Source organism: Chenopodium quinoa, unplaced genomic scaffold, assembly GCF_001683475.1.
Source record: "Chenopodium quinoa cultivar QQ74 unplaced genomic scaffold, ASM168347v1, whole genome shotgun sequence".
NCBI classification, from domain to species: domain Eukaryota; kingdom Viridiplantae; phylum Streptophyta; class Magnoliopsida; order Caryophyllales; family Amaranthaceae; genus Chenopodium; species Chenopodium quinoa.
Window position 1 is genome coordinate 74,629 of NW_018742607.1, and position 13,114 is coordinate 87,742.

General features: G+C 39.5%; 1 protein-coding gene across 1 annotated transcript; it reads right to left on the bottom strand.

Moving 5' to 3' along the window:
• Nucleotides 1–326: 326 nt before the first annotated feature.
• LOC110721192 (short-chain dehydrogenase reductase 2a-like) lies at nt 327–5,325 on the bottom strand. Its single transcript, XM_021900334.1, has 3 exons — nt 5,209–5,325; nt 5,021–5,083; nt 327–2,498 (listed from the first exon to the last, which is right to left on the bottom strand). The coding sequence occupies exons 1-3, from the start codon at nt 5,226–5,228 to the stop codon at nt 1,694–1,696; spliced, it is 888 nt and encodes a 295-aa protein (XP_021756026.1). The 5' UTR covers nt 5,229–5,325; the 3' UTR covers nt 327–1,693.
• Between the last annotated feature and the right edge of the window lie 7,789 nt (nt 5,326–13,114).

A 13,114-nucleotide genomic window follows, 5' to 3' on the forward strand; every position in this document is an offset into this window, starting at 1 on the left:
TGATATAGCCGTATAGGCAAGGTTATCACAATCACGATCCAAATTGTACGTCTGAATTGGCCAAATTGCTTGAATTAGGGTATAGGCAAGGTTATCAAAATCTCGATCTAAATTGTATGTTTGGAGTGGCTAAGTAGCTTGAATTGGTCTCAAAATTGAACACAAGCAGCATCGTTGGAATCGTTCATCATCGGTTGGATCATTGCAATCCTAACAATCCTTTTTAATGTCTCTGCATTGTGCATTACGAATTTCTTAACTTTTTAATCCTAAAATGCATATAAAGGACTAAAAGAGATGTTAAAACTAGACTTGATCATGGGTGGTCTAGCTCGGCCCATTTTAGTCCACGTCTTAGGGTCGAGCCCAGGTCTAGACCAAAAAAGTTGTGTACAAATCCGTTATAAATCTGCTATTTTGGACCGATAATAGTGGCGCCCAAAATTTCTACCCAAAGCTAAGAATTCTGCGCTCTTTTTTTTTTTTTAGGAAAGAATTCTACGCTCCTAGTTGATCATGATCTACTCTACTTTAAACTCTTAATATAGTTTTGTATGAAGTATTTTGAGTTTTAAGCTTGCCAACGAATAAATTCCTCAATGATCGTTAGTACTTTAAATCATAACTAAAATTTACTCATAATATCTAAAATATGCATTGCGATAGATGTATATAACAAAAATCTACATGATAATATTTATTTTCTCAAATAAAATTACCAAAAAATAATGCACATATTGTGGATAGTGGAAAAATTCAAAATCAATTTATTGAAAGTGTTTCTAACCTGTTTAGGTGAATAATAGAAAAGTCAAGAATAGATTATATTTAAACCTCTTTGTTGATTTTTATTTGCACAACTTGGCTATTTATTGTCATAAAAAAAAGTATGTTAAAATAATAAAATAGAAACATTATACAAAAATAGAGCTTCAATTACTAAAAAAAACAATGATGCTAACATTTAGTTTATGTTGGAAATAATGCAAAGGAAAGTTTCTTAGTTTTGGAGGAAAACTCTTTGTCCCACATTGGTGGGATAAGGAAGGTTTTATAACTTGGTTTAAATATGTGTGTTTATACTTTGGTATTTGAAGTACTTTCCCTATTGTTGTGGGCTAGAAGGGGGTATCCCCACGCGCGTCGCCGCCGCCGTCCGACCGGTTCGTGTTTGTGGCACGTGCGCGGTGTGGTGGGGCTTCCTTTTTGGGCCAAGTCGTAACTGACATTCCAGTTTTTATGAGAAGGTTTAGTTACGAAAGCTCGCAACAACGTTTGACTCGGTTTTATAAACGTTTGTAACTGCCCCTGATTTTCCTCCCACGAATTATTTTGTGGCTTTATTTTCTCCATCAGTTATGCCTTCCTTCTTCTATAAAAAACTTATTTTCGCGGCTTTCAAAACACACAAACAATTTCCTTCCTTTCTCTATTTTACTTCCAGTTTTCCTCTAAAATAATTCTGAGCATTTTGTGAGTTCCTAGTCTCTCTTTTTGAGTGCACATTAAGAGAGATCGTTGTGTTAATTCTTGGGGGGGCAACGCCATTTTCGATTGCACCATAGTCGGGGCGAATTTTGCTTCTAAGACAGTGTTATTAACACGTCACAGTGTTTTACCTACATTAATCAAATTCGGCCTACATTTCAAACTATATTTTCTGATTTTACAGTATTTTATTTCCCACAGTTTATTACACAAATTGATCAGGAGATGGTAAAGTAAGAGACTTAAAACAAGTAATGCCACCATCCACAACAAGATTATGGCCAGTAACATACTTAGCATCATCAGAACCCAAATACAATGCTGCTTTTGCAATATCAATTTCTTCACATTGAGTCCCACTAAATTCCTCTAATCCACCAATTATTTCCTTTATTTGTTCATTTGTTGCCTTTGGATATATTTTCTTAAAATTTTCCATTACCAAAGGAGTTGCAACTGCACTTGGGGATATGCAATTAATCCTTACCCCATATTTGCATAGTTCACTAGCCAATGACCTTACTAACCCAGGTATTGTAAATTTTGATATGGAATACGGGTGTGGCCCAATTCCGCCTAAGATCCCAGATATGCTCGCGGTGCAAAGGATTGAACCCGAACCAACTGGCTTCATGACCCGAGTAGCATGCTTGACCCCTGCTAGCGTGCCTCGGACATTGACCCGCATGACTTGGTCAAATTGATCTAAGTCGAGGTTTGTTATGCTAGGTGGGTAGTATGGGCCTACTATGCCTGCATTGTTGTACATGATGTCGAGTTTTCCATGGTGGGCCATCACGGTGTCTACTGCTTGGGCTACTTGGGCCTCAACAGTAACATCGCATTGGACAAATTGAGCTTTTGAGCCTAAATCAAAGGCTGCTTTTAGGCCTAGTTTATCATTTATATCAGCAATGAAGACATGTGCTCCTTGTTTGATGAACTCTTGGGCAGTTGTCTTACCAATTCCACTTGCACCACCAGTAATTAGAGCAATCTTACCTTCAAGCCTATTTTTTGAAATAGGGCAAAAAAAATATTATATTTCCTCTGTATCTTTTTAGCTGCTACATTTTCCTATTTTGAAAATTTTAATTAACTACAATACTTTCCATTTTTGACATTCTTTTCTCTCTATCTCTCTCCTATCCACATGGGTCCGTCTTATTTTTCTCTCTGTCTCTTTCCTCCTAAAAAACTGTCTAAAGATCATGAAAATAAAAGTGTAGCAACTAAAAAATAAAAAATTGATATGGTAGAAAGAAAAAAATGAGATTCTTATTACTTAAGAGTTAACACAATCATTATATGGTACAGGGTGGCCGAAGACACACACCCATGAGGCCATGAGTGCAAATTGAAAGAATGTTGACGTATGTACACTTGTACAGGCCCAAAATTGCTTGGAGCTTAAACCCAAGATTCCTTATATAGAAATTATAATGATGCAAATAGGTGTGTTGTGGTTCAGTAGTGAATCAGGAACACCCCATATGATTGTATATTCAATATGTATATAGATCATAACATACGGTCAATGGAGATTTCATGATAATACTGAAGTCAAAATGTGAAAATTAAAAAAAATCGTGGAAATAATATTTTTAAATAATTAAATACTTCTTCCGTCTCACATTTTATTTCTTGTTTTTCTATTTTGGAGACCCAATAATATTAATTACCCTTGAATTTTTCATTTGCCTTAAATTAAAAAAACAAAGTGAAAAGTACAACTATAGACACAAGTTAGAGAAAATACTTTCTCTCTCTAACTTTTGTCTATAATTGTACTTTCACTTTTTTTAACATAGTATAAAATGAGATGGAGAGAGAGTACATACTGGGTATTTGAATAGGAAATGATACAAGGTCACCCTTAGGGCCTGTTCTCTTTCGTTGAAATTCAGTTTAGTTCAGTTCAGTTCAGTTCATCTCTTAATTTATGTCTAATGATATTGCTAATGATATAAAGTCAAATTTAATTCTTTTAAGCTCTTATTACAACGATGACGACGACGACGACGACAACAACAACAACAACAACAACAATAATAATAATAACAATAACAATAACAATAATAATAATAATAATCAATAAATAATAATAATAATAATAATAATAATAATAATAACAATAGTAATTGAAATAATAATACTAATAATAATAATCAATAAATAATAATAATCATCATCAATAAATAATAATAATAATAATAATAATAATCAATAAATAATAATAATAATAATAATCAATATGTGTTTAAAATGTTTAGAGGTTTCAAGTTTTTAATATATTTTCCATAAATTTTATAATTATATAGTATATTTTTCGTAAATATTTTAATATGTACATTTGTATATACACATATGTATAGTAATAAATAATCAATAAATAATCAAATATCACTAATCCGTAGTTAAAAATCACTAATTAATAAGTTCAGTTCAGTTCAGTTCAGCTCAGCTCAGCTCAGTTCAGTTCAATTCAGTTGAGTTCAGTCAATCGGAACAGGCCCTTAGACCTTGTTTAGTTCACCTTATTTTTAATTATTTCAGAAAAAATATGTTCAGATCAGATTATTGTTTTATGTACAGTTTTTTATCGCTAAATATCATTAATTTCGTAATGAAAATCACATATTAATAACATACACATTATTACGAATCTAACAAGACCCTACTTGTTATATTTTTCCGATAGATTATCGTACATTTAAGGTCAAAGTTTGGTCAAGTGATCAGATCAAATCAGATCAAACCAAATCAAGCCAGATCAGATAAGAAAAAATAAGGTGAACCAAACAAGCCCTTATTTAGACAATAACAAGTCTTTGATATTTTTATACCTCGTATAGGTACAATATTGTAGAAGTAGCTTAGGAGGCTTAAACACCAATGGGCAAGATCAATTATTGATAAAGACTTTTCAACGTTCTATTTCCCTTACCATTGTCATCCAAACCTACTATGATTATTATTAATACTACGTACATACATAGTACTTGTAAATTGTAATTCTATATGGCCAAGGCTAACGGCTGACCAAACAAAGTTAGCAGCCAACTCTCAAATAATGATAACAAAATTAGTGTTACCAACAAACAACTAATCATTTTGTAAAATAGAATAAATAAAAGCCAACAACAAATTAAATAAAGTAAGACTCACACGTCACACCTAATTTCCAAAAAGCCTAATAAGAGTACTCAACCTCAATTAAAGTTTCAACTCTAACATGAATTTCAATTGCTCCAATATTTTAAAGCCTAAGGAACAAGCACTTTATTAATCATCAGGTATCAAAGTTAATCTTACTCACATGACTACATGAGTTTGTATCTTCTTACCTTGGACTTGATTTGCTTGAAAATAATAATGTAGTTATTTTCAAGAAAAAAGACGTTTATTTATTTGCAGGATTTGAATGTGTGGGGCATGTATAGTTGATCAAATTCTGTATATGTCATTGCCTTTGTGTCTCTCTACACATTAACGAAAACATAAACGCGTAAAACTAAATACAATGGCATACCTTCCAGGAGAAGAAGTGGAGGAAGAAAATCTTGCTTGGTGATAGAACACCCACTTCATTTCTCTGATAAAAAGGGAAAAACAAATGAAAAACAAAGAAATTTGCCAATAATTCACAGTGAATATATGCATGTAACTATGTATGCACATGTGACAAATTTTGTCAAAAATAAATGGATACTTACATACCTTTGCAACAATCGTAGCATTTTGTTGAAATTGGTTAGAAAAAAGTTTATTATAGATGAGGGAGAATAAGAGAGAACAAGCTAAGAGAGTTGGAAAAAAGAAGGGAAAGTGAACACCAACTTTCAAACATACTCAAGACAAATCGTGTTTATTTTATAAAGGAAGGAGTAGGGCCCTACTACACCACTATTGTACTAGTAGGAGTAGGGCTATTCATCGGTCCAAGATCGGATCGGATCGGACCGACCCGGATTGGACCAAATATCGAAAATTAGAATTTTAAGAACCGAAAACCGGACCGATTAAGTTAAGACCAAACTCAGACCAGACCAAAAGAATCGGTCCAAAACCCGGACCAGACCGCTTTAGACTGATTTAAGAATTTTTTAAAAAGAATACTAAATTTTTTATAAAGTTTAGAAAAACACAAAAAAAGTATTGGAAAAACTATATTGTAACGTCATTTTTACGTCTTTTTTTGTATGTTTAGTGCAAAAAAGCTTATAAATTTAAAGTTTTCTAAGTTTATTAAGGATAATTTTAACCATTATTTAAGGTTTCACACATATTTTTAATAAAAAAATCGGTCCGGTCCAAAACCGGTTTTTATAGGGTTTTGGACCGGACCGAAGACCGGAAAAATGAATTTCAAGACCCGAAGACCGAACCGATTAATTCGGTCCGGTACGGTCCGAGGTGGCCCGGTCCATTTTTCGGTCCAGACCGATTTATGAACACCCCTAAGTAGGAGTATAAAGTTTAAGATTTTAAACATACTCAAGAGAAATCGTGTTTAAGAATTTATACTCGAGGGCATGGCCGCATGGGCATTAAATTGTGAGAGGAACTAATTGACTGTCAGTGCAGTGGTGATTGAGGATATTTTTGGTAGGGAGAATCGTGTGTTTAATCTCTCGCAACAATAATTAGGAGGGGACTTGAACTTAACGAACCACTCATAAATAAGCCTTGAATCCGAATTAGCCCAAATAGGGAACCAGGTTAAACACCCCAAAAAAATACGGGTTTTTCACCATATACCCCTGAGTTTTTTGTTTATACACTACATACCCATGAGTTTTTTATTTAGTCACCATATACCCGTGAACTTTTTAAAATTCATCATATGCCCTCGAATTTTCACAAAATTACATCATATCCCTTGATGACTACTGATTGTTAATTTTGTCAATCATAAGGGTTAATTATAACCCAAAACCACCCTAAGTACAATCCTTTATCTCCGAAATCACCCACATTTCTTTTTCCCACCCCCAAAAACACCCTAAATTTTTTTTTCTCATCCTCAAAATGGATCACACAGATATGATTATGGAGATTTGCAGTGATTTCAGGGGTTAGATAAAGGAGATTAGTGGTTTCGGGGATGGAGGGAGAGATATGAGGTGGTTTCTGTTTTGGGTGTTTTTGTCCCTCGGGAGAGTTACGTCACAAAGACTGGTCCGGCTGAGTTGTACCTGCAAAACAACGGAGACTCCGGGTGGTTGGAGCTCCGCCTCCGAAGATCAAGTTAGTAACTTGAACGGGAATAAAGAGTACGGAAATTTAGGTGGGGATCTGCTTAGATTCCAAACTTAGGTGTTTCTCTGATGAGAGAGAATGTAGGTGTAATAAATGAGATGTGTCCCAAAAGTGGGGAAATATCTCCCTATTTATAGGGTCATTGGAGAATGTGTTCCTATCTAGGTCACTTGACCTAGATTTTAGTGGGCTACGCCGTTTTACGGCGCTTTTTGGGATTTGGGCCCTTGAAGGCCGCCATTTCAGAGATGTATCTAAGGGGGCCATGTGTCAAGAGGATATTAAGCCACGTGGGCCATTCTGAACTCAACACGTGGCCTCCTCTCATTGGTCCACATGTCTAGGGTACACGTGCGTATCACGTGGGGCCTGTGACACGTGTCCACCTATCAGAGGTGAACAGTAACGGATAGTAAATTTAAATTTCAAACAAAAAATTTCCCCCCGTTTTCACCTTCTATAAATAGAAGTTTACCCCCCTTTTTCTTTCACCTTACGTTCATTTGACTTTTTAGAGAGAGAAAGAGAGAGCTTTTAGAGAGAGATTTTCTGCCTTCGTCTGCGTCAGAGCATTTTCGAGTTTCCGTGTGCTAGCAGTTCAACACCCGGTTTACCGGCTGTAGCGGTTTTCAGATTTTTCAGAGTTAAAGTAAGGTAACCGCCTGTACCATTTTAGCTTTTCTCTTTTTCAACTTGTATACATTTCTTTCCCGCCTGTATACATAGTTTTAGAAAATATAAACGAGTTCTCAATCCACACACTCGGCATTGCCTAGGACACTCAGCCGATCCCCTGGGACGGTTGAGTCTAGAACAGGGGGTGCCTTTTCTGGACTGTCAGAACCGATGTGCTCATCCCCGAATTCCTCCCTCTCTGCGTCTGTGCAGGACACAATGGCCAGAACGAAACAGACGGCCAGAAGGTCTAGGAGCCGGCGCACTATATCAGTGTCAGTCAATTAGGTTGTCCTAGACGGGGAACAGAGGGATTTGGATGAGAGCAGGTTTGATGAAGAGGCTCCCTCTACTTCCGGGAGCTCGGGGGTACGAGAGGTAGGCGACGAGGGAGCCGCCTCCTCTAATAAAGCCGGCGATGCTGAGGCCGGCGAAGGGTCAAGGGCCGAATCTTCCGGCTCTGACCAAGATAATTTTGCGGCTGACTATCAGTAGCCGCCTAAGGTCGCCGACAACCCCAACCCCAAACGGACTAGGATGCTGCCGGGTAACATTGCCCTACTTAAGAGCGGCTTTAGGGCTTTTAAAGAAAAGCACCCCTTTGGAAGGGGCTGGGACATCATCGTTCCGCCGGCTGACGCTGTAATGGCCTGGAACGATGATATTGATAATGCATACCATTACTTTGTCTGCTATGAGGCGGTCATCGAAGCCGGCCTCCGGTTCCCCCTCCACCCCGGGATTAGGACAAAGTGTCCAAATGGTCCGAGTGGAAGGACAAGTTTTACTTGATTTCTTCCCCAACTCTAAGGCATAACCGGACACTGCGCCGGTACAACACAGAGCCGGCTCTTCTAGGCAGGAAGTGCCCTCTCCTGGAGCTTTCTACTAAGGTCCGGGAGCAAATAATAGATCCGAGATTTTTTGAAACAACAACCGAGCCCATGGGGGATGGGACTCACATTATAGTTCCCAAGAATTGGATCCCCAATCCGGACTTCTTCAAAGACGAGTGCTTCTTTTCCGCCTGCGGGTTGAGTACCATGTTTCCCAAGGGTAGATTACCTTACACCCGGAGTGTGTGTTATTTTTATTGCAAACTTGCCACAATTTCTTCTAACCTTGAATTCTGTTCATGCAGCCGACGCCTTGAAGATGGTCGATCCGGCAAAGACACCGGCTAAGTCGGCGGCGCTGCTGTGCAAAGAGGCTGCACTTGCCAAGAAAGCAGTCGTCGATGCAAAAGAGTCTAAGAAAGGCGGGGTAAGACCGCCCGAATTTATATGTATTCATACTTTTTTTTAAGGCAATTTGCCGGTTGGGATACTTACCCTTGTTCATTTCTCAGGACTCTGCAAAGCGAATACCACGATCCTTCTCCAAGCTTCTCAAAAGGCAAGGAGAAGATCTGGAGAAAGCTCCGGCTGCGAAGGCCGCCAGAAAGGACCCCCCTCCCCAGACACATTCTGCTGCCAAATTCGATCGTCCAACGACCGAAGGCAAATCTCCTGCTGCATGAAGATTTCGAGCGAAAGCTCAGAACGCTCACAGCAGAAAGCGCCGGTGCCTCTACGGCATCGAAGGGTGGCGAGCCACCTAATGTTGCAGCCGGTGCGGCAACAACTGGGGAGGAGCAGAAGCCTGCGCCCCATCCGGATACCCAAGGTAAGGGAGGAATTGAGATACCTTGGCCACTTGACTTTATGAGAGTCAAGACTAAGGTAGACCCCTCTGGGGGTTCAATCAGCAGCCGGCAACGGATGAGTTCCAACTATGCTGCCTCTTACTCACAAAGTACTACTTTTGGTGCAGATCTGACATCCGACGAGCCGGATCTTGTGGGTTTCGCAAAACGGATGGTGAGGACCCTCACCCAGTCGGAGAAGAACTCCATACCTGACTTGCAGGTGGTGGAATTCGACCAGATAATGGGCCAACTGGCTGAGGTAAAAAATCCCACAACCCCAATACTTTTCCTTTATTTGAACTAAGCATATCATAATCCGGCTGCTCTTCTCTCAGGTAATGCTGAGAGTGGATGGCCTCCGAGGCCCCTTCAGGCGGAAACAAGAAGAGGTAAATGACGCCAAACGGAGGGCCCTTGTGATCAGTGGCCATTTGGCCCACTTTTCTACTTCGTTTCTTCCCCGATTGAGCCCTTTGTTTGCCCTTTTTCCTCTATTTTAGCTTAGTTTTGTTATTATTGAGCATATTTGTTACTTGGAGTGGTTTTGAGTCATTTTTGGCTCATTTCCTAAGGTTTTATTCCCTCTCCTTTAACCCATTTCAATTTGCTCCTATTAGAACCTTTCCTATGATTTGTGTTTTCCATCTTACAGGTCCTCCCGTGGCTAAGAAAGCAAGGATTGGATGCAAGGATTAGGCATGCTTTGGAGTCAAAGGGATTGGAGCATTAGAGCCCAAAATATGAAGGAAAGAAGAGTTCAGAGCGGGCGCTCTAGATATGGAGCGGGCGCTCTGTATTCCTTGCTGCAGAAAAACCAAGTACCCAACCCTCAGAGCGGGCGCTCTAATGTTGAAGCGGGCGCTCTAGCTCCCAGAATAATCAGAGCATTTTCTGCGAGACCTCAGAGCGGGCGCTCTCATGTTGAAGCGGGCGCTCTAGCTCCCAGAATAATCAGAGCATTTTCTGCGAGACTTCAGAGCGGGCGCTCTGGCCTTAGAGCGGGCGCTCCGTGTTCCCCTGACCGATTTGAACTCTGCTACACGCGTAGGCCGACGGCTCTAATTATTTTACTCTGCACGTGATGCCTAAAATTTTGGGCCTTGATTTGGGTTAGGTTTTAGAGGAGGGTATAAATACCTCTCTTCCTTGTAATTGGAGAGAGGTATGTAGAGAGAAATATTAGAAAATCAGATTTCAGCTTATTGTCTTTCTTTCTTTCTTTTGCACTTTAGATTAGTTAGGGTTTAGTTCCTCATTACATCTAAAACACTACTTTTTGTTACTCTCTTTCATTTTCAATCCAAGATTAAATCTTTTGGTATTATTTCTATCCCTACTCTTTATTTATTGCTTTATTTATCTATTTTAATTAGTTTTAGCTTATCTTTAGTTGTTATTTCAAGTCAATAGAATAGTTTAATGTCTTAGTTGCCTCCTTGTTTAAACTTGCAATTTCTGGTTTTGATCCTTTATTTTCTTGCTATTAGTATAATATTATCCTTATTTGCTTAGATTTCATGCTATTTAGAATAGATTACAAGTAGACTTAACATATTCTCTTCAAAGTTAACTTCTTTAGTAAAGTTTAATCATCCTATTTTCTGGTTTTAGCCATGTTTCTCTCATTAAACTTAGTTTTTGCTTTTGTTAATGTTCTTGTGTGCTTTGGTATGACCCTTCCTTCTCTAGGCTAGGTTTCTAGCTAGGGGAGGGGGAAATGATGAACTAATGATGAAATGAATGATATGTGGTGCAAGATTGGGTAGATTGAGAAGTTTTGCAATTGATTCCAACCTAGGTTTTAGTTGTTAGGAATTAGAGATTGATCACCTCTAAGACCCTATTTTGTGTTGCATGCTAGTTGCGCGAGAGTGAGCTTGTATGTGATGATGACTAGGTTAGGGATGACCTCGACCACCGAGGCGGGGTTGGGTAGGCGGTGTTTAGGTGAGCCCGAGAGGGAATCCTAGATGTTGGACCATAGGCCCCAATTGTTTGGTTGACCGATTGAACCATTCTTGTTGCCTCTAATTGTTGAAATCATTGTTAGTTAGGAATTCTCCCCTATCCCCTAGTGTTTGCTATTCCTTGATTTTCGAAGTTTTATACCTCTGCTTGTTGCTTGTTAATTTAGTTCTTAGTTTATTTGTTTCCCTAGTAGCTATAGATAAATCCATCAAAAATTTATTCCTCCCTTTTCAATTGACTTATAAGTGATCTAAGCAAGAGACGTTTGACCTTCCCTGAGGATTCGACCCCTCTTCCACTATGCTACCTTTGGTTAGTTTAGGACGTGGGTTTTCTTTTTATTCTTGACTCGACCTTTAGGAACTAACGACACCTAGGGGGCCGATCAAGTTTTGGCGCCGTTGCCGGGGAAAGTGGCAACATTGTTTATTGCTTAGTTATCTTGTTTTTCAATTGTTTTCTACTTCTATCCTTCTATTTTTCATTTATTTCTCCGTTGTTGTCATTCGCTAATTGTCTGCTTAGCTGTGTTGAATGCTTAGAAGATCACAGGGACCACCTACTCACGACCTCGATCTCGACATTGACCGCACTCTAAGGCGAGTGAGGAGACTATTTGTTGAACAAACGGGTGAGGAGGAGGAGTTCTTTGATTCTTCTAGTGATATTTCTTCAGACATGGGGGATGCCAATGGCGCTCTTTTTGGTGACTTTGGTAATCCGGGTAGTCATGAATTGCAATCTGGGATTCTACTTCCTACAACGGAAACAAATTTCACTATCCACCCGCACTACACTCAAATGGTGCGTGGAGATCAATTTTCTGGAGCAGCTCATGAAGATCCGATAGAGCATTTGGACAAATTTCTCGAGACATGTGCTTTAATCCAAACCAACCAAGTCACTCAAGAACACATCCGGATGCACCTTTTTCGGTATTCGCTCACAGGCAAGGCTTATAGGTGGCTCAAAAACCTAAAGCCCGGCTCGTTGGCCACATGGAGAGACACGGCCAAAGCTTTCTTGAACAAGTTCATTCCCGAAGACAAATCAACCGAATTGAGGCAGAAAATTTCATCATTTAGGCAAGAAAGGTATGAATCTTTGGGGGAAGCTTGGGACCGGTTTAAAGAGTATGTGAGAGCTTGCCCACACCATGAGTTTGACAAGCAACTTCTCATCAAGTTCTTCTATGATGGTCTTGACGACATACCCAAGCAAAATTTGAATTCCGGATGTGGTGGACATATTAGCAAGGTGCCTCAAGCTCAATTGGAGGACACCATAGAGGAAGTTGTGAGGTACTATTCTACGAGTGGTGGAAGAAGAAGAGGTGAAGAGAGAGCTTCGGGCAAATTCGAGCTTGATCAAGGTTCACTCAAGGCTCTTATGGAACAAGTCATTGACAAGAAGCTGGGAAATAGCCAAGGGTCTTCATCTTCCTCCACCAATCAAGTACACTCTTTCTCTTGTGAGAATTGTGGGGGTACCAACCACGACATATCATATTGTGGTGGTCGAGATCCCGAGCATGTAGCGGCAATGGGGTACATGAACAATCAACGTGATAATTGGAGAGTCCCCAATGCCAATTATGGTAATAGATTTCAAGATGCAAGTGGCCCAAGCCACAACACGGGTCAAATGGCTCCCTTTCCAAATCCAAATGCTAGCAATCACCCTAGAGCACCATTCAAGCAAGGACCACCCAACCAATTTCAGAATTTCCAACCCAACCCTTCCATGCAAAATGATCCTAATCAACAAATGCTCATGGAAACTCTCAATAGAATCCAATCAAGCCTATCCGCCATGGATCAAAGAATAACCAATAGTGAGAGAAAAGCGGATCAAAGGCATCAAGAGGTCACCGCACATCAAAAGATGATGGATAATCAAGTGGCTCAACTCGCCGAGAGGGTGACCAATCTAGCCAATGAGAAGCTCCCGGGCCAACCTACTACCAACCCGGCTACCACCCATCATATCAAAGCTATCTCTCTTAGGTCCGGAAAGTCTTATGAGGGGCCTAGG

Coding starts and splice junctions, on each gene's coding strand:
- LOC110721192 (XM_021900334.1), bottom strand. CDS start 5,228: ATGCTACGATTGTTGCAAAG. Junction 5,084..5,208: donor ATGCTACGATTGTTGCAAAG/GTATGTAAGTAT, acceptor CCTTTTTATCAG/AGAAATGAAGTGGGTGTTCT. Junction 2,499..5,020: donor TCCACTTCTTCTCCTGGAAG/GTATGCCATTGT, acceptor TTCAAAAAATAG/GCTTGAAGGTAAGATTGCTC.